Below are 27,584 nucleotides of genomic sequence, written 5' to 3'. Positions count from 1 at the left end.
GAGTGTGTGAGGACGGAGATCGCAGACATCATTTTCTTGGTGGACGGCTCCACCAGCATCAGCTCAGATAATTTTGACATAATGAAAAACTTCATGATGTCCGTGGTCAATGAAACCTCTGTTGGGGAGAAGCAGACACGCTATGGTCTGATTGTCTTTTCAGACAACCCCGAGTCTAAATTCACACTCAACGAATACAAATCTAAGCGAGACGTCAATAGTGCCATCACAAAGCTTAGAGAGCCCAGTGGAGACACCTACACTGGAAAGGCACTCAAGTATTCCTTGGGTTATTTTGGTGCACAGTATGGTGGGCGAAAGGCCCTAAATGTTCCCCAGTGGTTGATGGTGATCACAGATGGTGAGGCTACTGACCCCTATAGCCTAGCTGGGCCAGCCAAGGAGCTACGGGACAATGGGATCATAGTCTATAGCATCGGAGTGGTTGGAGCAAATAAGCAAGAGCTTGAGCTCATGGCAGGGGACACAAATAAGGTTTTCTTTGTGGATGACTTCCATAAACTAGACACACTGCACAAAAATATTTCCTTTGAATTCTGCCAAACCAGCAAACCAGGTAAGACAGAATCCAACTGTAAAAACATCTAAGCTGAAAGTACAAAGCCTTGTAGCATAAGCATTTTGAAATTAGATGGTTCAACATGATCTGACGTCTTCTCTTCTCCTCTTAGTCTGTGAAAAAACGCAGGGGGATCTGGTCCTGTTGATTGACAGCTCAGGGAGCATCAGCACCACCGACTTCACTATCATGAAGAAGTTTGCCACAGACCTTGTTTCCAGCTTCAACATTGCAGAGCAGTCCTTCCGGGTGGGAGTCGCCCAGTTCAGCAGTGATCCTAAAAAGGAGTTCTTCTTGAATGAGTATTACACAGAAGCAGAGGTGAACAACCAGATAAACAATATGATGCAGATTAGGTACACAACAAACATCGGAAAGGCCCTGAACTACGTCCGTAAAGAGTACTTCCAACCAGCTAGAGGGAGCCGTATCAATGCCAAGGTCTCTCAGAACCTGGTTGTAATCACTGACGGACGTTCAGATGATGATGTTGTTGATGCAGCAGAGAAGCTCAAGGCCATGAACATTGAGGTGTTTGCCATCGGTATCGGGAAAGACCACAAACCTGTTGAGCTTGGGCAAATCACTCTCAACCCGGAAAGGGTCTTCTCTGTGCAGGACTTTGCCAGCCTGGACAAGATCAAGAAGAAGGTGGTGGATACTATATGCTCCTCCAAGGTACCAGACACTCAAGCGGGTGAGTAAACCGTATGCACGTTTTATTTCCTCTGTCTCTCCTGACTCAATGTAAAACCCTCGTCAAAGAATGCTTGTTAGTGTTTGAAAAACAGGCTATTTTACATTGTCTCATATTATCCTTGAGTAAACCTAACACATAAAGCTTTTGAACTTGTTAAAGGGGTTCATTTGGATGATAAGTAATAATGAGTGTGTCTGTGTCCAATAGGCTGCACCATAGACATCGCCATGGGGTTCGATATTACACGCAGGGCCACCGCCCAGGGGCTCTTCGATGGCCAAGCCCAGCTACAGGCCTTCCTGCCACAGATCATCCGCTATGTGTCCAACCTGAAGGGCCTGTGCTGCGTGGCGGGAGATGGTTCCATTGAGACTAACATTGGCTTCCGCGTGGTGGAGCAGGACGGAAAGGTTCTCTACGACTACAACTTCGAGAAGTACGACGAGAAAATTGTGGAGAAGGTTATGGCCCTGCAGACCTCCCAGACAACATACTTCAACTCCTTCCTCCTGCGCTCCTTCAGTGATAAGTTCCAGAAATCTAACGCTGGCGTGAAGGTGGGCCCAAACATTATGTCTCCTGTGTGGTTGATCCCAGACTCCAAAAATTTTCATTTCATAACATATTTTGTTGGTTATATCACATTGTAATAACAATGTCACAACTACTTTGTCCTTTAGGTGCTGGTGATCTTCTCAGACGGACTCGATGATGACGTGGTGAAACTGGAGCAAGAGTCGGAACTTCTCCGCACTAAAGGTTAAAGAACCAGGGGAAACCCACCGAAACGGACAAATTTAAGAACATTCATGAGACAAAAATTAACATTAAAATCGGTTATACTTTTATCTCTGTCTTCCATGTCACATTTCCGGAAAAGGTATCAACGCCCTGCTTACAGTCGCCCTAGAAGGTGTCCAAAATGCCAACCTTCTTCAGATGGTGGAGTTTGGGCGAGGATTTGGCTACAAGCAGCCGCTCAACATTGGCATGCACAATTTGGGAAACACCCTGTTGACACAAATAGTAAGTGGTTCATCATTTTGTGACAACAGAATCAGAACAACCCTTTTAGTTGTATCTCCCTGTGTTGTAGTAATACTGTATGTCACTTAGACTGGCTAAGACTCTTTGGGCTGACATGTAAGTCCTTTATGTCTCTATCTACAGTAATTCCATTTCCGGTCATATTCCCAGCTGTAGGGATAGAGAAGTATTTCTGATATGTCTGAGTATTTTGGGTCATACAGTACAATGACAAATGTTTCTGTTTAAAAAAGCGGATTACGTGACATTGTTGAAGAATGTCAGGATGTCAGAAATGACAGAAAGGATTTGTGTTCCTGTTTCGGCATGTCAGGTTGGAAGCATCAAAACTAGAACTCTGGGGTCATGGGAAATGGGATATAGTACACCACGAAATAGAGTCGTCACTTGCTAGAAATGTACTTAGCAACAGGAGCCACTGGAGACAAGAAAAACAGACCAGTGACATGATTGGTTGTTTTTAGATTGGCTTTTGAGATGAGTGCCTCCAAAGGTGTCTCCAATTATGAGGGTGTGTCAACAAATTACATATTGGATTTAATAACACATGGTCTCATTCTCTCTCTTTCTATCCCACTCTCTCCTTCTCCCCCTCTTTCTTCCCCCTCTCCCTTTCTCTCTCGAGGACACAGTGGCTGAGAGGGAGTGCTGCAATGTGATGTGTAAGTGCACCGGACACGAGGGTATCCGTGGCAACAGAGGACGCCCAGGGACAAAGGTGAGGCCCTCTGAGCCTTCTTTATAAAATTATACAGTGTTTAAGATGTGACGTGACACAGTAATTTAACACTGTTAAAATACTGTAAAGAAGATGTGGGTCTATGTACTTCGTCAGTCCTCCCTTTGGCAGTTTCAGTTTCCTCATTTGCTTTTCGTTTCTCTCCTTACAGAGTCAGCCAGGACTGAAAGGACACCCTGGCTTCCCTGGCGAGGAGGGGGGAATTGTAAGTGTGTATTTTCAGGAAGGGAAGAATAATTCTCAGTGTGGTATTCAGACATCTGACAAATCAAAACATATGAATCGTGGATGGTGGGCAAGGTCTACAAGTCAGTTTAATAACCTGTGACCTTTGACCTTAAAACCAATGACCCTTGTCCTCGCTCTCTGATTTGCCACAGGGCGAGAGAGGTCCACCAGGTCCCACTGGCCCACAGGGACTACAGGGCTGTTCTGGGAGGAGAGGCCTCAAGGTGAGCAGATGGACTACTGACTAACCAAAAATCTATGTTTATAGACCGTCTGGTCTGGAATGTTTCCCATTAGATGTCTTCCCGACATCTGCTTTTAGATCACCTTTTACCAGCAGTTACCTGTCCAAAATAATCCCATCTAATCTGATCTCTGAACCATGACCCTGGGACCTGTCCAAAATAATCCCATCTAATCTGACCTCTGAATCATGATGCGCTGGAGTTACCTGTTTTAAATAATCCCATCTAATCTGTTCTCTGAACCATGACGCGCTGGAGTTACCAGTCTAAAATAATCCCATCTGATCTCTGAACCATGATGCGCTGGAGTTACCAGTCTAAAATAATCCCATCTGATCTCTGAACCATGACGCGCTGGAGTTACCTGTCTAAAATAATCCCATCTGATCTCTGAACCATGATGCGCTGGAGTTACCAGTCTAAAATAATCCCATCTGATCTCTGAACCATGATGCGCTGGAGTTACCGGTCTAAAATAATCCCATTTGATCTCTGAACCATGATGCGCTGGAGTTACCAGTCTAAAATAATCCCATTTGATCTCTGAACCATGATGCGCTGGAGTTACCAGTCTAAAATAATCCCATCTAATCTGATCTCTGTTTTTTTACAGGGCTCAAGAGCCTACAGAGGGGACAGGGTAAGTGAATGAAGCTGTTGATACCACGTTCACACAGCTAAATGTAGTGTACAGTAGAAACCTTTCTATGTGCAGTATACTAGGTATTTTGTCTTAACCGATGGAAAACCAGGTTTACCATGGTGCTTTCTTTTTTTCATTGTGTGGATGTAAACGTCTGCTGTTGTTGAGTGTGTTGTGAATCAGTGTGCACATTACCATGGCAGGGTGATGACGGAGACCATGGCCTTGATGGGGTTGATGGTGAACAGGGTCTGATTGGAACAGCTGGAGCTGCAGGAGAGAGAGGAAACCCAGGAAGACCAGTAAACACATTTTCTCATATTCTACATATATTTTGCCAATATACTACTCCTAGGTCACTGATATACTACTGCTATGTCATTAATACGCTACTCCTATGTCACCAATATACTACTTCCATGTCACCAGTATACTACTCCTATGTCACCAATATGCTACTTCCATGTCACCAATATACTACTTCCATGTCACCAGTATACTACTCCTATGTCACCAATATACTACTTCCATGTCACCAGTATAGTACTCCTATGTCATTAATATCGTTCTCCTATGTCACCAATATACTACTCCTATGTCACCAATATGCTACTTCCATGTCACCAGTATACTACTCCTATGTCATTAATATCGTTCTCCTATGTCACCAATATACTACTCCTATGTCATTAATATCGTTCTCCTATGTCACCAATATACTACTTCCATGTCACCAATATACTACTCCTATGTCACCAATATGCTACTCCTATGTCACCAATATGCTACTTCCATGTCACCAGTATAGTACTTCCATGTCACCAATATGCTACTTCCATGTCACCAGTATACTACTCCTATGTCACCAGTATACTACTCCTATGTCACCAGTATACTACTCCTATGTCACCAGTATACTGCTCTTATGTCACCAGTATACTGCTCTTATGTCACTAATTTCGTCCTCCTATGTCACCAATACACTACTTCCATGTCACCAATATACTACTTCCATGTCACCAGCATAGTACTCCTATGTCACCAGTTTACTTCTCCTATATCACTAATATCGTTCTCATATGTCACCAATATACTACTCCTACATCACCAGTATACTACTCCTATGTCACTAATGTCATTCTCCTGTCACCAATATACTTCTCCTATGTCCCCAATATCCTACTCTTACTAGATTCTCTTCTCTAATGTCTAACCTATTGATGGTGGGTTCTCTTGCAGGGCAACAGCGGCCTCATAGGAGAGCCAGGAGTGAAGGGGCAGCGTGGACTTAGAGGTGACCCTGTAAGTCACAAACTATGGACGCCATTTAACAGTGCAAATGATTTACGATGGTTCAAGGACCAGTATCTGCTGGTTTTAGGTTTTCCTTTCAATTAAGATCTAGATAACCAGAGGAGGGCAGTTCCTCACTAATTAGTGACCTTAATTCATCAATCAGGTACAAGGGAGGAGCAAAAACCCACAGAGACTCGGATTGAGTTTGGAATGAGTTTGACAGTTGTGGTTTAGACTGTAACAAATGCTGTGTTTCTATATCTTATTTTCTAACTGCTACTAAAAGTTAGTCTCTGGTCTTTTAGGGAGACTCTGGAGTGGACAGCATTGTCGCGGGTCCCAAAGGAGGAAGGGGAAATCCAGGACTACCGGTATGTAGCTTGTAGTTGGCCACTGTCAATGTACTGATCTAAGAATCAGAATCGCTTATTCACCAAGTTCATTTGCAAGTACCAGATCATTTTGACTGGCTCTTTCTAGTGAGTAAAGCAGGATTCCCTTACCGTCCTGGAGGGTGACAACACTGCTGTTATTCTCATCCTCTCTCTCCCTCAAAAACACCTTTTCTCTCTTGTCTCCCTTTCCACACCGACAGGGAGACCCAGGAGAAGAGGGCAGTCGAGCAGAAAGTGGAATCGTCGGAAACCCAGTGAGCGAAGTTTCATTTCTGCTAAGCTGTCCTTGTCCTGTTATACTGATGTTGTCTCACCTTTTTGGTCAATTGTCAAGTGATGATTATGTCCTGTGTCCTGCTTTGTAGGGTCCTCAAGGAAGAAGAGGTCTCCCTGGTCCAAATGTACAGTAGGCAGCTACTTCATGAATAACAGTCCCTAGGATTACTATCTATATTTACTGTATGTACCCATTACTGTGTTCTTTGTGTGTGTATGTGTGTTTTGTGTGTATGTTTGCCTGTGTGTGTGTGTGTCTAGGGAACACCAGGGGATCCAGGAGATGTAGGCCTCCAAGGAATTCCTGGCCCTTCTGGACCACAGGTAAGTAATATATACCCATTCCCCTCATCCACAACTCCACAGTAATGCTACTACTGATGCACTTCTGTTGCATTTGGGACAGTCCCCTCAATACCTACTGTTGCTGAACATGTTTCTCTCCTGTCTGCACAGGGTATAAGAGGAGACTTGGGCCAGCCTGGACCCAGGGGCCTGCAGGGTTTACCTGGACCTCAGGTCACTTTTCTTACCTTTCTACTTCCATCCCATCTGACCACATTGAGGATGCCTGATGCATAAATCCTACTGTTATGTGATGTTGACATGTAATGATGGCGTATGAATGGCTTTTCCCTCAGGGCACACCTGGAACTATGGGTGGCAAAGGTTCAACAGGAAGACGAGGGATGAATGGACAGAAGGTGCATTGCCTTTGTTAGCAATTTATGTTATTCTTCAATAACACAAACTACAAAGCAAATCAGGGGGAGAAAAATAGGTTTATTTGAGAAGGATAAATCAAGATGTTATGCTGGGAGGTAGATGTTCAGATGTTCAGTCTCCCCTGTCCTCAGCTTTTCCCCACTGAACAAAGGAACAAGAAGCCATTTAATAACCCCCATCCTAGTTTAGGGTTGACCAATCAGAAGTCCTTGCAGTACAACTTGGCCAATGGCCAAATAAATAGTATCCTGCCCCAGACTCCATGTATAGAACGTAGCACACGTCACTCTGAGTTCAGGAGTGACATTGGACAGATTCTAAACAGATGTTGAACTGAAACCCAACTCCTATTTATAATCCTCTATTGACCATTAGGACTTTTAGTACGCTCGTCCTCTCAAACCCTCAAACTCTGCATCTTCTAAATATTCCATTACCTTTGACCTACAGTTATGTAATACATTACAATACAAAACATTGGCCATCTTGGTAGGACAATTTGTTACCAGGCCTGCAGAGCAACTGAAACATATTACATATAGACACATAAAAAGTATACATTAAAACATGTCTGTAAAATAATGTTTTATAGCCCTTCTTCCAACCCAATACTGTGTGGTTTCCTCACAGGGCCAACCTGGAGACCTCGGGGTCAACGGAGCCCTTGGAACACTTGGGCCAAGAGGGATGCCGGTAAGGTGTTGCCTTGTCATTACACACTTCACCTGCAGGTACACACACACATGCTGTACACACACTGCAAGACTGTATGTGTTTGTAAGGTCATGTAAGAATGGGACGTGATGGTGTGTTTTCTTTAATACAGGGTCTTGATGGCAGTGACGGCCATGGGCCTCCCGGACCCCAGGGAATGAAGGTAAGGTACACTTACTCAGTACTCAGATCAACAGCTGCTGTCCATAGACATCCTAGTAGTTGATGAGGTTTTCCCCTTTGGAAAATATTGTTCATGTACTTAGTAGATCATAAAATAAAATCTATTTTCATCTAAATGATGGTCGACTGACCGAAAGCTCAGCTAAATGAAATAAATGTGCATCTGACTGGAAGTGTTCAGAGACTTTTTCCTACTTCTCTAGTGTCATTTTATTCCTCCAGCACCTTCACTAATCAGATCTGGTTGTGTGCTAGATTCTGCCTATTATCTTTTCATTCAAATGAACGGATTTTAATATACAGTAGATTTGTATTCCAGACATGTTTGATGGACACTAATAAATGATTCCTTGTGTTTTGTGATTACTTTAAAGGGAGAGCCTGGTTTCCATGGTTACCCTGGATTACAGGTCAGTTATTGATATAAAATCTCCCCTTTCAGAATGGATAAGAGAACAAGGCTGGAATCCAATCATGGCACATTGCATTCTGAAGCTCACAAAAAGTAAACAATCCCCTTTTCCTGTTTGTCATCTTCAGGGTGAAAGTGGTGATTTTGGAGTCAAAGGAGGTCCAGGCCCCAAAGGAAACCGAGGCAGAGGGGTGAGACTCACACACACTATCGCTAGAAGACCCCAGAGTGTCCTGTTGCACATGCATTTCTGTAATTGTTAAGTCAATACCGCTACATTTTTAGTGCCCAGAACGGTCACACTTTATTTGGATAATCCCAGTGTACAAAACATTGACGTCTGCTTTTTCCGTGACATAGACTGACCAGGTGAATCCAGGCGAAAGCTATGATCCCATATTGATGTCACTTGTTAAATCCACTTAAATCAGTGAAAATTAAGGGGAGGAGACAGGTAGAAGAAGGATTTTTAAGCCTCGAGACATGGATTGTGCATGCGTGCCATTCAGAGGATGAATGGGCAAGACAAAATATGTAATTGCCTTTGGACAGGGTATGGTAGTATGTGCTAGGCGCACCGGTTTGTGTCAAGAACTGCAATGCTGCTGGGTTTTTCAAGCTCAACAGTTTTCTGGGTGTATCAAGAATGGTTCACTTCCCAAAGGACATCCAGCCTACTTGACACAACTGAGGGAAGCATTGGAGTCAGTATGGGGCAGCATCCCCGTGGAACGCTTTGGAGACCTTGTACTGTCCATGCCCCAACGAATGGAGGCTGTTCTGAGGGCGAAAGGGGGTGCAACTCAATAGTAGCAAGCTGTCCTTAATGTTTTGTTCACTCAGTGTAGATGCTCTACAGATGGTCATACTATTAACAAACTATCTGTTGATAAGCAACTGCTTGTTAAGGTTACAGTTAGGGATAGGGTTAGGTTTTGATTTAGGGTTAGTTTTAGAATAAGGGTTAGGGTAAGGGTTAGTTTTAGAATAAGGGTTAGGGTTACTTTTAGAATAAGGGTTAGGGTTAGTTTTAGAATAAGGGTTAGGGTTAGTTTTAGAATAAGGGTTAGGGTAAGGGTTAGTTTTAGAATAAGGGTAAGGGTTAGTTTTAGAATAAGGGTAAGGGTTAGTTTTAGAATAAGGGTAAGGGTTAGTTTTAGAATAAGGGTTAGGGTTAGTTTTAGAATAAGGGTAAGGGTTAGTTTTAGAATAAGGGTTAGGGTTAGTTTTAGAATAAGGGTTAGGGTTAGTTTTAGAATAAGGGTTAGGGTAAGGGTTAGTTTTAGAATAAGGGTTAGGGTTAGTTTTAGAATAAGGGTTAGGGTTAGTTTTAGAATAAGGGTAAGGGTTAGTTTTAGAATAAGGGTTAGGGTTAGTTTTAGAATAAGGGTAAGGGTTAGTTTTAGAATAAGGGTTAGGGTTAGGGTTAGTTATAGAATAAGGGTAAGGGTTAGTTTTAGAATAAGGGTAAGGGTTAGTTTTAGAATAAGGGTAAGGGCTAGGGTTAGTGGATAGTTAGTTGATATGTTGTTGACAGTTATTGAACATCTACAAACTATCTTCGTGGGACTAAAGTGTCACCCTCCAGAACTGTATATACTCACACATAGAGTCTCTATGCTTGAGTCAAAGAGTGTCTAACACCACTGCTTATATTCTCAGGTGTTGTACTTCAAACCTTGTGACATTTGCTTGGGCCACAGGTACTAATATGTGTTGACATGTATAAAATCTTCTGTTAAAATTGCCATACGTTACGATGTGATTGAACCAGGGGAACTCGGGCAGATCGGGTGAGTCAGGAGATCCCGGATCCATTGGACCACCGGGACACACTGTTAGTATTTCATTTGCGTTTTTGGATCTTTTAAAGGAACTTTACAAATCTCATGTATTGGTTGTTTTATTATTGTTATTTGTTTCAAGTGAAAATAATAGTAGTTGTAGTTTTGGTTGTATTGTAAGATATAAGTATTGGTAAGATATTCACTGTTTCCATGTGGATTTCTGACTAATTCTCTATTTCTATCTAGGGCTCTAGAGGCAGACCAGGAGAGAGAGCCATGTCTGTATGTGTATTCTGTCTGATTTTTGTTCCAATTTAACTCTAAAACATTTTATGTAGAGAATCTTGAGAGCTATTTAACATGTTATTTTATTTGTCTCCCTAGGAATGCCAGCTGACCACCTATATCCGTGATAACTGTGGTAAGCTCTTGGTATTCCTACTCTATATTTTTTGTAAGAAAAGATCCACTGTGTCAATTGCTTTATTGCTGGTAAGGTCATGTTTTCATAAGCAAAGATGAATTCATTCCTAATTTTGTCTCTAAACTATGATATTTTTCTCCCCCAAACAGCATGCTCTCAAGGTATGTCTCCATTAACCCTTCATCGTCCAAATAAATGTATGTACCTGACTGAAGATTCTGGTGTAATCAAACCAGAACTCTTGGCAAAGTGATGTTATGAATGGGTGTCATTTAAAAATACCATTGCCCCCCTCACCCCCTCTCTCCCTCTCCCCTTCTCTCTCTCTCTGTACCTCTCTCCCTCTCTCTGTACCTCTCTCCCTCTCTCTGTACCTCTCTCCCTTCCTCTATCCTTCTCTCTCTCTGTCCCTCTCTCCCTTCCTCTCCCCTTCTCTCTCTCTGTCCCTCTCTCACTCTATCCCCCAGGCCAGGCAGCGTGCCCAGCCTACCCCACAGAGCTGGTCTTTGCTCTGGATATGTCACAGGATGTGGAGCCTGCCACGTTTGAGAGGATGCGCTCCGCTCTCCTCTCCATATTGGATGACGTTGCCATCGCCGAGAGCAACTGCCCGACGGGTGCACGTGTTGCCGTGGTATCCTATAGTGCCAACACCAAGTACCTGATCCGATTCCAGGACTACCAACGCAAGCCGGAGTTGTTGGAGGCCATCCAAAACATTGCACTGGAACGAACGTCCAACCAGCGCCATCTTGGGGAGGCCATGCGCTTTGTGGGGCGCCATGTCTTCAAGCGAACCCGTAAAGCGTTGACGATGAGGAAGGTGGCAGTGTTCTTCACCAACGGGCCCTCTGTGGACAGCGCTGCCATCGTCACGGCCGCCATGGAGTTCAAGGCCCTGAACATCGCTCCTGCTGTCATCGCCATGAGGAACTCCCCCGATGTTCAACGGGCTTTTGAGGTACAATTGCAAACAGATGCTTTCTGGTTATGGGATAGTGAACAGGGCAGCGGAAAGGCTGGTGAATTGAAATGCAGCCCATGTTAGTTTTTGTTTTGTTGTGGCGCAGGCTGATGACACGGGCAGCTTCATCCTTGTTCGGCTGGTGGATAGGTCACAGGACCAAAATGCTGTGCTGACAAGAATCAAAAATTGCGTCATCTGCTACGGTAAGCACACAGGGACAAAATAAAATATAGTCTTATTTGGTATCAATGTATGTCTTAGTTTTTATGGTTAATTCTGCTGTAGAACCAATATTCCCCTTGGGCATAAATAATTATCTACTACTACTACTACACTATTACTGAAGCTACTGTACTACTACTACTACTACACTACTAATGATGCTACTGTACTACACTACTACACTACTAATAATGCTACTGTACTACTACTACTACATTACTACTACTACTACTGATGTTACTGTACTATACTACTACTACTACTACTAATACACTACTACTGATGCTACTGTACTACTACTACACTACTAATGATGCTACTGTACTACTACATTACTACTACTGATGATACTGTACTACACTACAACTACTACTACACTACTAATGATGCTACTGTACTACACTACTACACTACTAATGATGCTACTGTACTACTACTACATTACTACTACTACTAATGATGTTACTGTACTATACTACAACTACTACTACTAATACACTACTACTGATGCTACTGTACTACTACTAGTGATGCTACTGTACTACTACTACTACTGCTGCTGCTACTGTACTACTACTACTACTGATGCTGCTACTGTACTACTACTACACTACTAATGATGCTACTGTACTACTGATGCTGCTACTGTACTCTTCCTCCTACTACTACTACTGATGCTACTGTACTACTACTAATACTACTACTACTACTACTACTACTGATTCTATTGTACTACTACAGTACTGCTACTGTACTGCTACTGATGCTACTGTACTACTACTACTACTACTGATTTTACTGTACTACTACAGTACTACAACTGATTATACTGTACTACTACTGATGCTACTGTACTACTACTAATACTACTACTACTAATACTGATGCTACTGTACTACTACTAATACTACTACTACTACTACTGATGCTACTGTACTACTACTACTACTACTGATGCTACTGTACTACTACAGTACTACTACTGATGATACTGTACTTCTACAGTGCTACTACTGATTCTACTGTACTACTACTGATGCTACTGTACTACTACTACTACTGATGCTACTGTACTACTCCTCATACTACTACTGATGCTACTGCACTACTAATACTATTACTACTACAGTACTACTGATGCTACTGTACTACTATTACTGATGCTACTGTACTACTGCTACTGTACTACTACTGTACTACTACTACTGGTACTACTGCTACTGCACTACTACTATACTACTACTACTGATGCTACTACACTACTACTGTACGACTATTGCTGAGGCTACTGTGCTACTGTACTACTACTGTACTACTACTACTGATGCTACTGCACTACTACTGTACTACTACTGTACAACTACTACACTCTGTGTGTCCATCAGACCACTGTAAACCAGCCCAGGGGTGTGATTTTACTGACGCTCAGCGGCCCCTGGTGGTGGATATGGACCTGACCCTGGTGGTGGACGGTTCAAGGGAGATCCGGGCCGATCAGTACGCTGGCGTCCAGGAGCTTCTGGGCTCAGTGGTGAAGCAGGTAGCCTGGAGCCCCAAACCCAGCGTGGCTGACGGCCGGGCCAGAGTGGCCCTTCTCCAGACCAGTGGTTCTCTGCTCCCCCAGACTTCCCAGGCCGTCAAGGTAGAGTTTGACCTGCAGAAGTACCACAACCACATTGGTCTACAGAGACACCTGAGGAGCATGCAGCAGCAGGGAGGAGTGTCGTCTCTGGGGCAGACCCTGGAGTACGCTCTGAGCAAGGTGTTCCTCAAGGCCACCAGGCCCAGGAAGAGTAGAGTGGTGCTGGCTGTGGTGGGGGCCGAGACAGCCCACTGGGACCAGGCCAAGCTGGCCTACATTTCCCAGAAGGCCAAGTGTCAGGGCGTTTCCCTGTTTGTGATCGCGGTGGGCGACCATTACAACAGCACCCAGGTGGAGGAGTTGGCGAGCACGCCGTCAGAGCAGCACCTGCTCCATCTGTGGCACGTGAAGGAGTGGGAGAGAGGCTACGCACAGCGCTTCTTCAGAGCCTTCCTCAGGGTCCTCAGTAGTAAGGAACACTAGCATGCTTCTTCATCTGGTTGTCTCTTGAGGGAGAGATAATTATGCCAGAACAAATCATACATTTTAACATTTGCATTTGTATTTATTAGGGATCCCCATTAGCTGCTGCCAAGGCAGTGCTACTGTGTGTCCTAACTCTCTCACTTCTCCCTCACTATTTCAGAGGGAGGGAACAGCTACCCTCCTGCCCATCTCAAACTCAAGTGTGATCTGATGCTGGGACAGGAACACGGACAGGGACAAGGACAGGCAGAGTGGGATGTGTGGAAAGAGGAAGAGGAGTACACAGATGAGGAGGAGTTCCTGGAGCACACTGGTGTATTTCCGACTCAGATAGCTCTTGACCAGGTTGACACTATACATACCTTCTCCAGGGGAGATGGAGCCACTTCACCCCCCCGGCCACAGCCAAACTCTAATGGTAATCAGTAACCCCACATTTATAACAGAACTTCTATTTCCCTCTCTCCCTCACGTTCCCTCGTATCCCACTGCATGAGTAGTCTCAGTTTGCAACCTCATACTGCATATCTTCCTCCCCGTTTACAAACCTGCTTGTTCTGCTTTTAGCCCACTGTAAGTTGGATGTGGACAGTGACACTAACTGCGGGGACTATGGCCAGCGATGGCACTTTAACAAAACGCTCTGTTAATGATTGCCTTTTTGGTACGGAGGTTGTGACACTAACGCCAACCGTTTTAGCACGGAAAACTAATGCTTTGAGACCTGTGGCACTTCCAGTAAGTCCCCCCAGCCCTCTACTGAACATCATGTGGAGGTCATAGATGTAGATCTCTGTTAGCCACAACCTGAATTACGACGACTGTTGTGATGTTTGTCAAATGCTGAATCACATAATGCTACATGAGAAGAGAACACTAGTTGTTCTATTTGCATTCTCAAATCAGGAGGCTTTCAGTTGAGATAATTCTAATGAGCTGAACCCCTAACATTAGTGACTGTAATATACCTTGTTTAAACAGTATGGCAATTGCAGGTTTGAAATGACAAAAGTTGTGATGCCATTTTTGTCAGTTGTCATGTTGTTTCATGTTGTCGTGTTGTCGTGTTGTCACGTCAGCTGCGAGGTCATCATTCACAGCACTACACCAGAGATTTTCTTCTAATGTTATGTGTTCACAGATCACACAACCCTCCTGAGGACAGAGGAAAGTACAGTTCTTAACCAGGGTAAGGACAACATCTCTCTCTAATTTTGTATGCAATAATACATGTGAAAAGACAGCAGGCTCGGGTCTGTACAATAGTGTAAAAGGCATGAGTCTCAAACTTTGGCTTTGTCCTCTCCCCTCTCTTTCCTCTCCCCTCTCTCTTTCCTCTCCCCTCTCTCTTTCCTCTCCCCTCTCTCTTTCCTCTCCCCTCTCTCTTTCCTCTCCCCTCTCTCTTTCCTCTCCTCTCTCTCTTTCCTCTCCTCTCTCTCTCTCTTTCCTCTCCTCTCTCTCTCTTTCCTCTTCTCTCTCTCTTTCCCCTTCTCTCTCTCTTTCCTCTCCTCTCTCTCTTTCCTCTCCTCTCTCTTTCCTCTCCCCCCTTTCTTTTGTTTTCTCCTGAATCCTATCCCCTTTTTTCTATCTCCCATTTCTCCCCTTTGCCCCGTTTCCTCTCCCTCTTCCCCAGATGCATGTTTCTTCAAACAGGACAAGGGAGGTTGTGAGAACTACACTCTGAAGTGGTACTTTGACACGACACAGAGCGAGTGCTCCCGTTTCTGGTATGGCGGCTGTGGCGGCAACGCTAACCGTTTCGAGACGCAGGAGGCTTGTGAAGGCCTCTGTCTGAGGAGGAACTCCACACATGTAAAACCCTGATTAGAGTGAATTGAAGAAGATCACGCCAGAAAACCAGCCAAACAAATGTCTCATTCAAGGTGTAAACATCAAAAACAACACTGTCTGTGTAAATAACTCTGGCCCTTATCTTTTAGCATTTAGTTGTTCTCCTTTTGGGTACAAATGGAAATTACTGAAACAGAAGTATGAATATTTCTCTCTTTTATTCAAGTCTGTTCAAGCAGACCTAAGTAACGGATCTGACTCTCATGCAGTCATGCAACAATGCATAAGGGCACTGCTGCTTTTGTGAGAATGACTTTAAAGCAATGAAATAACCTGTGTTGTCTCTTGTGGCTATTTTCCATCATCACAGATCAACAGCTACCAAACCAAGTCAAGCACCAGGCAATGCACTGTTAACTTGGATGTTAACCGTACATGTAAATTCAGGCTGTATGTCATCCGCTCAGTGTTTTGTAAATAGGATTTGTTGCACTGTGTGTCTGTGTTTCCTCTAACTTGACCATTTTGTTTACATACCCTACATCTCATATGTATATACTGTACTCGATACCATCTACTCCATCTTGCCTATGCCGCTCTGTACCATCACTCATTCATATATCTTTATCTACATATTCTTTATCTCTTTACACTTGTGTGTGTGTATAAGGTAGTAGTTTTGGAATTGTTAGGTTAGATTACTCATTGGTTATTTCTGCATTGTCAGAACTAGAAGCAAAAGCATTTCGCTACACTCTCATTAACATCTGCTAACCATGTGTATGTGACAAATACATTTGATTTGGTGCTACATGTTGAAAATAAAACTCCACAAATTCCCTAGCGGTCAGTGTATTTTTGATGCTCTTATGACCTTATTCTACTGATATTGATTCTGAATGGATACTGGGCCGGATTAAGAAATCATAACAATAGCCCAGGCCAATGAAGAGACACACAGATACAGTGCCTTGCGAAAGTATTCGGCCCCCTTGAACTTTACGACCTTTTGCCACATTTCAGGCTTCAAACATAAAGATATAAAACTGTATTTTTTTGTGAAGAATCGACAACAAGTGGGACACAATCATGAAGTGGAACGACATTTATTGGATATTTCAAACTTTTTTAACAAATCAAAAACTGAAAAATTGGGCGTGCAAAATTATTCAGCCCCCTTAAGTTAATACTTTGTAGCGCCACCTTTTGCTGCGATAACAGCTGTAAGTCGCTTGGGGTATGTCTCTATCAGTTTTGCACCTCGAGAGACTGAACATTTTTCCCATTCCTCCTTGCAAAACAGCTCGAGCTCAGTGAGGTTGGATGGAGAGCATTTGTGAACAGCAGTTTTCAGTTCTTTCCACAGATTCTCGATTGGATTCAGGTCTGGACTTTGACTTGGCCATTCTAACACCTGGATATGTTTATTTTTGAACCATTCCATTGTAGATGTTGCTTTATGTTTTGGATCATTGTCTTGTTGGAAGACAAATCTCCGTCCCAGTCTCAGGTCTTTTGCAGACTCCATCAGGTTTTCTTCCAGAATGGTCCTGTATTTGGCTCCATCCATCTTCCCATCAATTTTAACCATCTTCCCTGTCCCTGCTGAAGAAAAGCAGGCCCAAACCATGATGCTGCCACCACCATGTTTGACAGTGGGGATGGTGTGTTCAGCTGTGTTGCTTTTACGGCAAACATAACGTTTTGCATTGTTGCCAAAAAGTTCAATTTTTGTTTCATCTGACCAGAGCACCTTCTTCCACATGTTTGGTGTGTCTCCCAGGTGGCTTGTGGCAAACTTTAAACAACACTTTTTATGGATATCTTTAAGAAATGGCTTTCTTCTTGCCACTCTTCCATAAAGGCCAGATTTGTGAAATATACGACTGATTGTTGTCCTATGGACAGAGTCTCCCACCTCAGCTGTAGATCTCTGCAGTTCATCCAGAGTGATCATGGGCCTCTTGGCTGCATCTCTGATGAGTCTTCTCCTTGTATGAACTGAAAGTTTAGAGGGACGGCCAGGTCTTGGTAGATTTGCAGTGGTCTGATACTCCTTCCATTTCAATATTATCGCTTGCACAGTGCTCCTTGGGATGTTTAAAGCTTGGAAAATCTTTTTGTATCCAAATCCGGCTTTAAACTTCTTCACAACAGTATCTCGGACCTGCCTGGTGTGTTCCTTGTTCTTCATGATGCTCTCTGCGCTTTTAACGGACCTCTGAGACTATCACAGTGCAGGTGCATTTATACGGAGACTTGATTACACACAGGTGGATTGTATTTATCATCATTAGTCATTTAGGTCAACATTGGATCATTCAGAGATCCTCACTGAACTTATGGAGAGAGTTTGCTGCACTGAAAGTAAAGGGGCTGAATAATTTTGCACGCCCAATTTTTCAGTTTTTGATTTGTTAAAAAAGTTTGAAATATCCAATAAATGTTGTTCCACTTCATGATTGTGTCCCACTTGTTGTTGATTCTTCACAAAAAAATACAGTTTTATATCTTTATGTTTGAAGCCTGAAATGTGGCAAAAGGTCGCAAAGTTCAAGGGGGCCAAATACTTTCGCAAGGCACTGTAAGAGTAAAATGTGGAGTAAGTAATTATTACATTGTGGCATCAAAATGATACTGCAGTATCTACTGCATGATAATGATAACTACATGACAGAAAAAAAACAGTTATGAGCTTAACATAATAGTATGCCAGTGGAAGGGAGGACAGTTGGCAGGTGACCCACAGTTGGTTTGTGACTACTATGAATTTCCATTGTAGCCAATTCAATTGCAGTCATTCCGTTAGGGCCCGATTCCGACCTGAAGTGTGCTTAAAAGGAATGCAATTCCTTATTTAATGCACTTTTTTCTATGAAAAAAATGACGTGAATGAAGGGCTACAGTAGCCTGAACAGCACTCTGGGGTAGTACCATGGTGTAGCCAGAGGACACCTAGCTTCAATACAACACCTAGGAGGCTCATGGTTCTTGCACAGTAATTATGACAACTTCCGGAAGACGTCCTCCAACAAATCAGAGAGCTAGCAGCATGAACTGACAAGTTGTTCACCCAATCAAAGGATCAGAGTGTCAGGATTTGGCCAGGGTTGTTCCGGTTTTTGGTCACTAGATGCCCCCATTGTGCTTTTTGACCTTTTGTTTTCCCTTGATCCCCATTATTATTTGCACCTGTGCCTCGTTTCCCCTGATTGTATTTAAACCCTTAGTTTTCCTCAGTTCTTTGCTCTGTGTTTGTATGTTAGCACCCAGCCCTAGTATTCTGTGAACTCTTGTTGATCCCGGTGGACTCTCTTGTGGAATTCTGTTTTTGTTCTTGTTTATTTATTTTTGAGTATCTTTTGAGGCTTTTTATGCTATTCCTACCACCTTGTGGATTTACCTTTTTTGTCTTGGAGGATTACCTTTGTTCTTGTGGAATTCCTTTTGAGGTTGTGGAGTTACATGTTTTCCTGAAGGACTTCTCTTTTTACTTCATTAAATACACCGTCTCAAGTACTGCTGTGTCTGCCTCATCTTCTGGGTTCTGCCGACTATTCGTGGCTCAGTAGGTTAAGTGACTGTTTCTCACTCCGAAGACCCGGGTTCGTAACCGGGTCCTGACAGAAGCACAGAGCCAAAAATGAACCCAGAGGCAGCCAGTTCCCAGGACCTTGTTGCCATGCTGTCCCACCACCAGGAGACTGTCCAACGCCACGAAGCCGCCCTGGTTCAGCAAGAGGCCTTAATGGCTAGACATTCTCATCTTCTGTCGGAGATGCTGACTTCCATAAAGCAGATATCTGATCGACTTACCCCGGCAACAGTTCCCGTCCCAGTACCTCAGATTCACGTACCCATGGCAGTTAATCCCCTGGCTGAACCTCGTCTTCCACCTCCCCAACGGTTCTCAGGTGATCCAAGTGCTTGTAAAGGGTTTCTCACCCAATGTTCTCTCTCCTTTGAGCTGCAACCCTCGTCGTTCCCCACCGACCGGTCTAAGATCGCATATATCATCACCCTGCTGTCGGAAAAGGCCCTGGCCTGGGCTACTGCTGTGTGGGATGCCCATAATTCCTGCTGTGCCAGCTACTCTGCCTTTGCTGAGGAATTCAAACGAGTGTTTCAAGGCCCAAGCAGTGGTCCTGACTCAGCCAAACAGCTCCTGACTCTCCACCAAGGTCGGCGCAGCGTGACGGACTATGCCATCCAGTTCCGCACGGTAGCAGCAGCGAGTGGCTGGAACAACGAGGCGCTCACGGTGTGCTTTCTGAAAGGCCTTTCCGACACTATCCATGATGAACTGGCCACTCGGGAACCACCGGACAATCTCGAGTCCCTGATCAAGTTGGCCTCACGCATTGACCAGCGTCTGAGAGAGAGAGAACTCAACCGTAGACCTCTAGCCCCTATCAGTCCCAGCTCTGAGTCCCCACCTTTATCCTCGCTGGCTCCACCGGAACCCATGCAGATTGGACGTATCTCCCAGGCTGAGAGAGACCGCCGGATGAGGGAGCGACGCTGTCTATATTGTGGCAAACCGGGCCATTTCCGTTCCACGTGTCCCGGGCTCCAGGGAAACGCTCTGTCCCGTACAGACCGGGGGGAACTGTAACGGGAAACATAACCTCCTCCCATCCGTCCAACTCCCGTCTGCTCATTCCAGACACCCTTTCCTGGGACAACCACAAGCTTCACCTTCAAGCCTTGGTAGACTCTGGAGCCGCAGGTAACTTCATGGATGGTGTCTGGGCGAAGGAGAATGGCGTTCCCTCTGAACCTCTAAGTGACCCCATGAGGGTTACTACATTGGATGGAAGCCCTTTGGGATCTGGACTTGTCACTCATGTCACTACCTCCTTGCGACTTTCAGTTTCACAACACCAGGAATTGATGAACTTTCATTTGATCTCCTGTTCCGAGTTCCCTCTCGTCCTTGGATACCCCTGGCTTCACAGCCATAACCCTCACATCGACTGATCTGTGGGCACTATCAAGCAGTGGGGTCCTACGTGCCAAGCTACTTGTATTTTCTCGAATTCCCCGAGTTCTACTCCCGAGTCTTTAGAATCCATCGACCTGACCCGAGTTCCCGAGTGTTACCATGACCTCAAACTGGTATTTAGCAAACAGAGGGCCACCATGCTACCACCCCATAGACCTTATGATTGCCCCATCGAACTGTTTCCGGGCACTTGCCCCCCCAGGGGTCGGATCTTTTCCCTATCTCCACCCGAACGAGCTGCTATGGATACCTACATCAAGGACGCTCTGGAAGCAGGCCTCATGCGTCCATCCACCTCCCCGGCGGGAGCAGGGTTTTTCTTTGTGGCCAAGAAAGACGGTGGCTTACGTCCTTGCATCGACTACCGGGGACTCAATGCCATAACCGTCCGTAACCGTTACCCGCTACCCCTTATGGCCACAGCCTTCGAGCTGCTCCAGGAAGCAGTTGTTTTCACTAAGCTTGACCTGCGGAACGCATACCATCTTGTGCGGATCAGACCTGGTGATGAGTGGAAGACCGCTTTCAACACGCCTACTGGTCACTATGAATACTTGGTGATGCCCTTCGGCCTGACCAACGCCCCAGCGGTGTTCCAAGCGCTCATAAACGATGTGCTTAGGGATATGCTTAACATATTTGTGTTCGTTTACTTGGATGACATCCTCATCTTTTCGAGCTCTCTTCAAGAACACACAAAGCATGTCAGACAAGTACTCAAACGCCTCCTAGACAGCCATCTGTACGTTAAGCCGGAAAAATGTGAATTCCATTCATCCCGAGTACAATTCCTGGGATTTGTAGTGGAACCCGGTCGAGTCCAAATGGACCCCAGGAAGGTAGGGGCGGTAGCGGATTGGCCCACCCCCAAATCTGTTAAGGAAGTTCAGCGTTTCCTGGGCTTCACAAACTTTTACCGCAAGTTCATCAAGAACTTCAGCTTGGTGGCAGCCCCTCTCTCAGCTTTAACCAAGGGTGGCAATGCAAGGTTTTTGTGGGGAAGAGAAGCTGAGACGGCCTTCCAAGGACTCAAGCAGCGCGTCCTCTCTGCTCCCATCCTGATACTACCGACTACGGATGAACCGTTTGTGGTGGAGGTAGACGCCTCAGAGGTTGGTGTTGGAGCTGTCCTGTCTCAGAGGGGTGAAGACAAGAAGCTTCATCCGTGCGCTTTCTTCTCACACCGGCTTACCCCGGCTGAGAGGAACTACGATGTGGGGGATCGTGAACTCCTAGCAGTTAAGATGGCATTGAAGGAATGGAGACACTGGCTCGAGGGGGCTTCTCACCCGTTTCAAGTGCTCACGGACCACAAAAATCTGGAGTATATCCAGCAGGCGAAGCGGTTGAACTCTAGACAAGCTAGATGGTCTCTTTTCTTCAATCGATTCCAGTTTATCCTCACCTATCGGCCCGGGTCGAAGAATCTCAAACCGGATGCCCTGTCCCGAGTCTACGCTCCTGCCATTCGAGATGACACGGACATGCCTGTCCTTCCTGCTGCTAAGATCGTGGCTCCGATCTCGTGGCAAGTTGAGGATACCGTGAGACGAGCTCAAGCTATCGAACCGGACCCGAAAGGAGGCCCTGCCAATCGGTTGTTTGTCCCCAAGGCAGTGAGGACTCAGGTCCTTCTGTGGGGGCACTCCTCTCGCCTCACCTGTCATCCGGGCGTAGGTCGCACCTTGGAGTTCATCCAGCGTAAGTTCTGGTGGCCTACCATAAGAGAAGACGTTGCCACTTTCGTCAATGCCTGCCCTGTGTGCTGCCAGGGCAAATCTTCTCACCTCCGCCCTCAAGGACTCCTTCACCCTTTACCTGTTCCCCACAGACCCTGGTCCCATATCTCGTTGGACTTTATTACTGGCCTTCCTCCATCCCATGGCAATACTACTATCCTAGTCATAATCGACAGGTTTTCTAAGGCGGCCAGGTTCGTCCCTCTGACTAAGTTACCTTCTGCCAAGGAAACTGCTGAGTTGGTAATTAATCATGTGTTCCGAGTCTTCGGCATTCCTCAAGATATGGTTTCTGACAGAGGTCCCCAGTTCGCCTCAAGGTTTTGGAAGGCCTTCTGCCAACTCATGGGGGCTTCTGCCAGTCTATCTTCAGGGTACCATCCGGAGTCCAACGGTCAAACAGAGAGGATGAATCAAGAGCTGGAAACCACCCTCCGATGTATGACTCGTAACAACCCGTCCACATGGTCGTCCTTCATTGTTTGGGCCAAATACGCGCACAACACCTTGCGCTCCTCCTCCACTGGTATGTCCCCGCACGAGTGTCAGTTTGGCTATGCCCCTCCATTGTTCCCGGACCAGGAGGCAGAAGTCAGAGTGCCTTCAGCCTTGAAGTTCGTCAGACGCTGTCGGCTTATGTGGAGGAAGACCCGTCTTAATCTTATGCGTTCCTCACAGAGGTACCAACAACAAGCCAACAGACGTCGCCGTCCCGGGCCTACCCTGCGCCCCGGCCAGAGAGTCTGGCTCTCCACAAGAGACTTACCACTACGGGTGGAGTCTCGCAAGCTGTCCCAAAAATACATCGGTCCCTTTAAGGTTGCCAGGAGAGTTAACCCAGTTTCTTATCGCCTACACTTACCCAGATCCCTTAAGATTAATCCCACGTTTCACATTTCCTTATTAAAACCTGTTGTTTTTTCTCCCCTTGTCCCGGCAGACAGACCTCCCCCTCCGCCTCGTGTCATTGGAGGCCAGCCGGCTTATACCGTCCATCAGATACTGGATTCCCGCCGGGTGCAGCGGTCCTGGCAGTATCTGGTGGACTGGGAAGGCTACGGTCCCGAGGAGCGCTCCTGGGTTCCTGCCAAAGACATACTGGACCCTGACCTCATTCGTCGGTTCAGGGCCCTCCACCCCGAGAGAGCTGGTAGGAACGTCAGGAGCCGTTCCTAGGGGGGGGATTCTGTCAGGATTTGGCCAGGGTTGTTCCGGTTTTTGGTCACTAGATGCCCCCATTGTGCTTTTTGACCTTTTGTTTTCCCTTGATCCCCATTATTATTTGCACCTGTGCCTCGTTTCCCCTGATTGTATTTAAACCCTTAGTTTTCCTCAGTTCTTTGCTCTGTGTTTGTATGTTAGCACCCAGCCCTAGTATTCTGTGAACTCTTGTTGATCCCGGTGGACTCTCTTGTGGAATTCTGTTTTTGTTCTTGTTTATTTATTTTTGAGTATCTTTTGAGGCTTTTTATGCTATTCCTACCACCTTGTGGATTTACCTTTTTGTCTTGGAGGATTACCTTTGTTCTTGTGGAATTCCTTTTGAGGTTGTGGAGTTACATGTTTTCCTGAAGGACTTCTCTTTTTACTTCATTAAATACACCGTCTCAAGTACTGCTGTGTCTGCCTCATCTTCTGGGTTCTGCCGACTATTCGTGGCTCAGTAGGTTAAGTGACTGTTTCTCACTCCGGAGACCCGGGTTCGTAACCGGGTCCTGACACAGAGAAAGAATTTAGAACTGAAAGCATAGCCTACAGCTAGCTAGCATAGCAGTGCATAAAATGGAGGTGAGCAGTTAACTCAAGTAGAGATTAAGACAGTAGTTTGACAGATTTGAACAAATTAATGTCTTCAAAAATGAAGGAGAAGCAAGAGAGAGTGTAAGCTAGCTGTATTTTGTTGTATTTTCATTTTGTTAGCTAGCGAATGCAGCTAGCTAGTTTAGCCTACTCAAACAGCCGGCTCAAACAAACAAAGACGGGAGCTATGTTAGCTAGCTGGCTATCCAACAATGGAACTCTTCCAAGGTCAGCTTTTGGTTTTATTAATTTAATGCCACTGGGGCCTGCCAGTTTAACTGCTGAATTGCACTGCATGATTGTAGTGGGTTTACTAACACGTTAGTTCTAGTAGTCATGTTGACTATGACGTTAGCTAATATGGTGATAACGATGTAGGCTGTGTGTAGCGGTTGTCGGTTATGGTATGAAGGTTTGGCTTGGAAAGGTTTTCGTCTGGTCACAGACAGCTGTTGTGTGACCAGTCCACAAGCGAAGGAAAAAGGTGAGAGGAGGAGAACGTGTAGATGCGAGAAGGAATTATACAACGAGAAAAGTGATAATGCTGTTTCTATGTAGCTGCTATGAAAGTGAACTGTTTGAAGGTGCTCATGTCGATTCTGTTGAGAATAATTTCTTAAAACAGAAGCAAACTGAACGGGAATGAACATTACTGAATTTGTCCAATAGAAACTCTTGTTTGTAACTAATGATGACACCTTAGATCTGGCAGATGTAGGCAAGAGTGTGCAAGGCATTTATTTTATTTAACTAGGCAAGTCCGTTAAGAACAAATTCTTATTTACAATGACGGCCTACCCAGACGTCGAGCAGAAGTAACGTTAGCTAGATGACTAAATACCGCAGAGGCTAACGTTCAGACCCCTTCCCTTTTCCCAATTTTGTTATGTTACAGCCTAATTCTAAAATGGATTACATTTATTTTTGTTCCATCCATCTACACACAATACCCCATAATGACAAAGTAAAAAACAGGTTTAGAATTTTTTGCAAATGTATATATATTTTTTAAAACTGAACAAAAACGTAAGTATTCAGACCTTTTACTCGGTACTTTGTTGAAGCACCTTTGGCAGTGATTACAGCTTAGTCTTCTTGGGTATGACGCTACAAGCTTGGCACACCTGTATTTGGGTAGTTTCTCCCATTGTTCTCTACAGATCCTCTCAAGCTCTATCAGGTTGGATGGGGAGTGTCGCTGCACAGCTATTTTCAGGTCTGTCCAGAGATGTTCGATCGGGTTCAAGTCCGGGCTCTGGCTGGGCCACTCAAGGACATTCAGAGACTTGTCCCGAAGCCACTCCTGTGTCGTCTTGGCTGTGTGCTTGGGGTCATTGTCCTGTTGGAAGGTGAACCTTCACCACAGTCCGAGGTCATCATCAAGGAGCTCTCTGTTTCCCTCGATCCTAACTAGTTTCCCAGTCCCTGCCGCTGAAGTCCCTGCCGTTACCCGGACTATTTGCATTGTGTGCCCCCCCAGCCCCTCTTTTACGCTGCTGCTACTCTCTGTTTATCTTATATGCAGTCACTTTAACTATACATTCATGTACATACTACCTAATCGGCCCAACCAACCAGTGCTCCCGCACATTGGCTAACCGGGCTATCTGCATTGTGTCCCACCACCCGCCAACCCCTCTTTTTACGCTTCTGCTACTCTGTTCATCATATTTGCATAGTAACTTTAACAATACCTACATGTACATACTACCTCAATAAGCCTGACTAGTAGGTGTCTGTTTGATTTGAAAAACAGCCCCACAGCATGATGCTGCCACTAAACTTCACCGCAGGTGATGAAGGGTGCCTGGTTTCCTCCAGATTGAACTCTTTGGCCTGAATGCCAAGCGTCACATCTTGATTTCATCAGACCAGAGAATCTTGTTTCGCATGGTCAGAGTCCTTTAAGTGACTTTTGGCAAATTCTAGGCAGGCTTTTATGTGCCTTTTACTGAAGAGTGGCTTCCGTCTGGCCACTCTACCATAAAGTCCTGATTGGTGGAGTGCTGCAGAGATGGTTGTCCTTCTGGAACGTTATCTTATCCCCACAGAGGAACTCTAGAGCTCCTTCAGAGTGACCATCGGGTTTGTGGTCACCTCCCCGACCAAGGCCCTTCTCCCCAGATTGCTCAGTTTGGCTGAACGGCCAGCTCTAGGAAGAGTCTTGGTGGTTCCAAACTTCTTCCATTTAAGAATGATGGAGGCCACTGTGTTCTTGGGGACCTTCAATGCTGCAGAAATGTTTTGGTACCCTTCCTCAGATCTATGCCTCGATACAATCCTGACTCGGAGGTCTACGGACAATTCCGTCAACCTCATTGCTTAGTTTATGCTCTGACATGCGCTGTCATCTGTGGGACCTTATATAGACGTGTGTGTGCGCCGTTCCAAATCATGTCCAACCAATTGAATTTACCACAGGTGGACTCCAATGAAGTTGTAGAAACATCTCAAGGATGATCAATGGAAACAGGATGCACCCGAGCTCAATTTTGAGTCACATAGCAAAGGGTCTAAATACATATGTAAATAAGGTATCCTTCATATTTTTAACACATTTGCAAACATTTCTAAAAACCTGTTTTCACTTTGTTATTATAGGGCATTGTGGATAGATTGAGGAATCTTTTTAAAGATTTAAACCAGCTTCTACCCCCAAATCTTTTTAAAGATTTAAACCAGCTTCTACCCCCAAGCCATAAGACTCCTGAACAGCTAATCAAATGGCTACCTGGACTATTTGCATTGACCCGCCTATTTGCATTGACCCCCCTATTTTTACACTGCTGCTACCCTCTATTTATTATCACTTTACCTCTACCTACATGTACATATTACCTCAATTACCTCGACTAACCTGTGGCCCCGCACATTGACTCTGTACCAGTACCCCCTGTATATAGCCTCCACATTGACACATTGACTCTGTACCGGTACCCCCTGTATATAGCCTCCACATTGACTCTGTACCGGTACCCCCTGTATATAGCCTCCACATTGACTCTGTACCGGTACCCCCTGTATATAGCCTCCACATTGACTCTGTACCAGTACCCCCTGTATATAGCCTCCACATTGACTCTGTACCGGTACCCCCTGTATATAGCCTCCACATTGACTCTGTAACAGTACCCCCTTTATATAGCCTCCACATTGACTCTGTACCAGTACCCCCTGTATATAGCCTCCACATTGACTCTGTACCGGTACCCCCTGTATATAGCCTCCACATTGACTCTGTACCAGTACCCCCTGTATATAGCCTCCACATTGACTCTGTACCAGTACCCCCTGTATATAGCCTCGTTACTGTTTTTTTATTGTTGCTCTTTAATTATTTGATATCTTTCTATTTAATTTTGTTTTACTATTTAGTAAATACTTACTTAAGACTTATTTTTGTTAGAACTGCATTTTTGGTTAAGGGCTTATAAGTAAGCATTTCACTGTTGTATTCAGTGTGTGTGACAAATATCATTTGATTTGATTTGATTTTATGATTTTGGTTGAGCCAAATCAATGTTTTAGCGTCTATCCTATGGCTCCCCCTCCTGTCAGTAATAATTTGAAACAAAACGTGAAACATTTAAAAACATA

The 27,584-nt window shown here is 44.9% G+C and overlaps 1 protein-coding gene across 3 annotated transcripts in view; it reads left to right on the top strand.

Moving 5' to 3' along the window:
- Positions 1 to 16,282, top strand: part of LOC149984853 (collagen alpha-6(VI) chain-like) — a 32,174-nt gene extending 15,892 nt beyond the window's left edge. For all 3 annotated transcript variants that reach the window (XM_090189130.1, XM_090189136.1, XM_090189133.1), the window contains exons 9-39: positions 2 to 577; positions 693 to 1,277; positions 1,488 to 1,837; positions 1,961 to 2,039; positions 2,161 to 2,306; positions 2,953 to 3,045; positions 3,218 to 3,271; positions 3,447 to 3,518; positions 4,153 to 4,179; positions 4,386 to 4,484; positions 5,422 to 5,484; positions 5,784 to 5,849; positions 6,074 to 6,127; positions 6,239 to 6,274; positions 6,411 to 6,473; positions 6,606 to 6,668; positions 6,791 to 6,853; positions 7,506 to 7,568; positions 7,702 to 7,752; positions 8,147 to 8,182; positions 8,313 to 8,375; positions 9,959 to 10,021; positions 10,218 to 10,253; positions 10,356 to 10,392; positions 10,545 to 10,556; positions 10,863 to 11,356; positions 11,466 to 11,565; positions 12,970 to 13,635; positions 13,813 to 14,070; positions 14,794 to 14,841; positions 15,286 to 16,282. In XM_090189130.1, the coding sequence (XP_090045256.1) occupies positions 2 to 577; positions 693 to 1,277; positions 1,488 to 1,837; positions 1,961 to 2,039; positions 2,161 to 2,306; positions 2,953 to 3,045; positions 3,218 to 3,271; positions 3,447 to 3,518; positions 4,153 to 4,179; positions 4,386 to 4,484; positions 5,422 to 5,484; positions 5,784 to 5,849; positions 6,074 to 6,127; positions 6,239 to 6,274; positions 6,411 to 6,473; positions 6,606 to 6,668; positions 6,791 to 6,853; positions 7,506 to 7,568; positions 7,702 to 7,752; positions 8,147 to 8,182; positions 8,313 to 8,375; positions 9,959 to 10,021; positions 10,218 to 10,253; positions 10,356 to 10,392; positions 10,545 to 10,556; positions 10,863 to 11,356; positions 11,466 to 11,565; positions 12,970 to 13,635; positions 13,813 to 14,070; positions 14,794 to 14,841; positions 15,286 to 15,476 (4,607 nt within the window). In that variant the 3' untranslated portion in view covers positions 15,477 to 16,282. The remainder of the gene's footprint in view (position 1; positions 578 to 692; positions 1,278 to 1,487; positions 1,838 to 1,960; positions 2,040 to 2,160; positions 2,307 to 2,952; positions 3,046 to 3,217; positions 3,272 to 3,446; positions 3,519 to 4,152; positions 4,180 to 4,385; positions 4,485 to 5,421; positions 5,485 to 5,783; positions 5,850 to 6,073; positions 6,128 to 6,238; positions 6,275 to 6,410; positions 6,474 to 6,605; positions 6,669 to 6,790; positions 6,854 to 7,505; positions 7,569 to 7,701; positions 7,753 to 8,146; positions 8,183 to 8,312; positions 8,376 to 9,958; positions 10,022 to 10,217; positions 10,254 to 10,355; positions 10,393 to 10,544; positions 10,557 to 10,862; positions 11,357 to 11,465; positions 11,566 to 12,969; positions 13,636 to 13,812; positions 14,071 to 14,793; positions 14,842 to 15,285) is intronic.
- Positions 16,283 to 27,584: the final 11,302 nt, after the last annotated feature.

The sequence above is a fragment of the Oncorhynchus mykiss genome, chromosome 2, assembly GCF_057628025.1.
Source record: "Oncorhynchus mykiss isolate SJ-2025 chromosome 2, ASM5762802v1, whole genome shotgun sequence".
NCBI lineage: Eukaryota > Metazoa > Chordata > Actinopteri > Salmoniformes > Salmonidae > Oncorhynchus > Oncorhynchus mykiss.
This window is presented reverse-complemented; position numbering and strand designations above follow the sequence as displayed.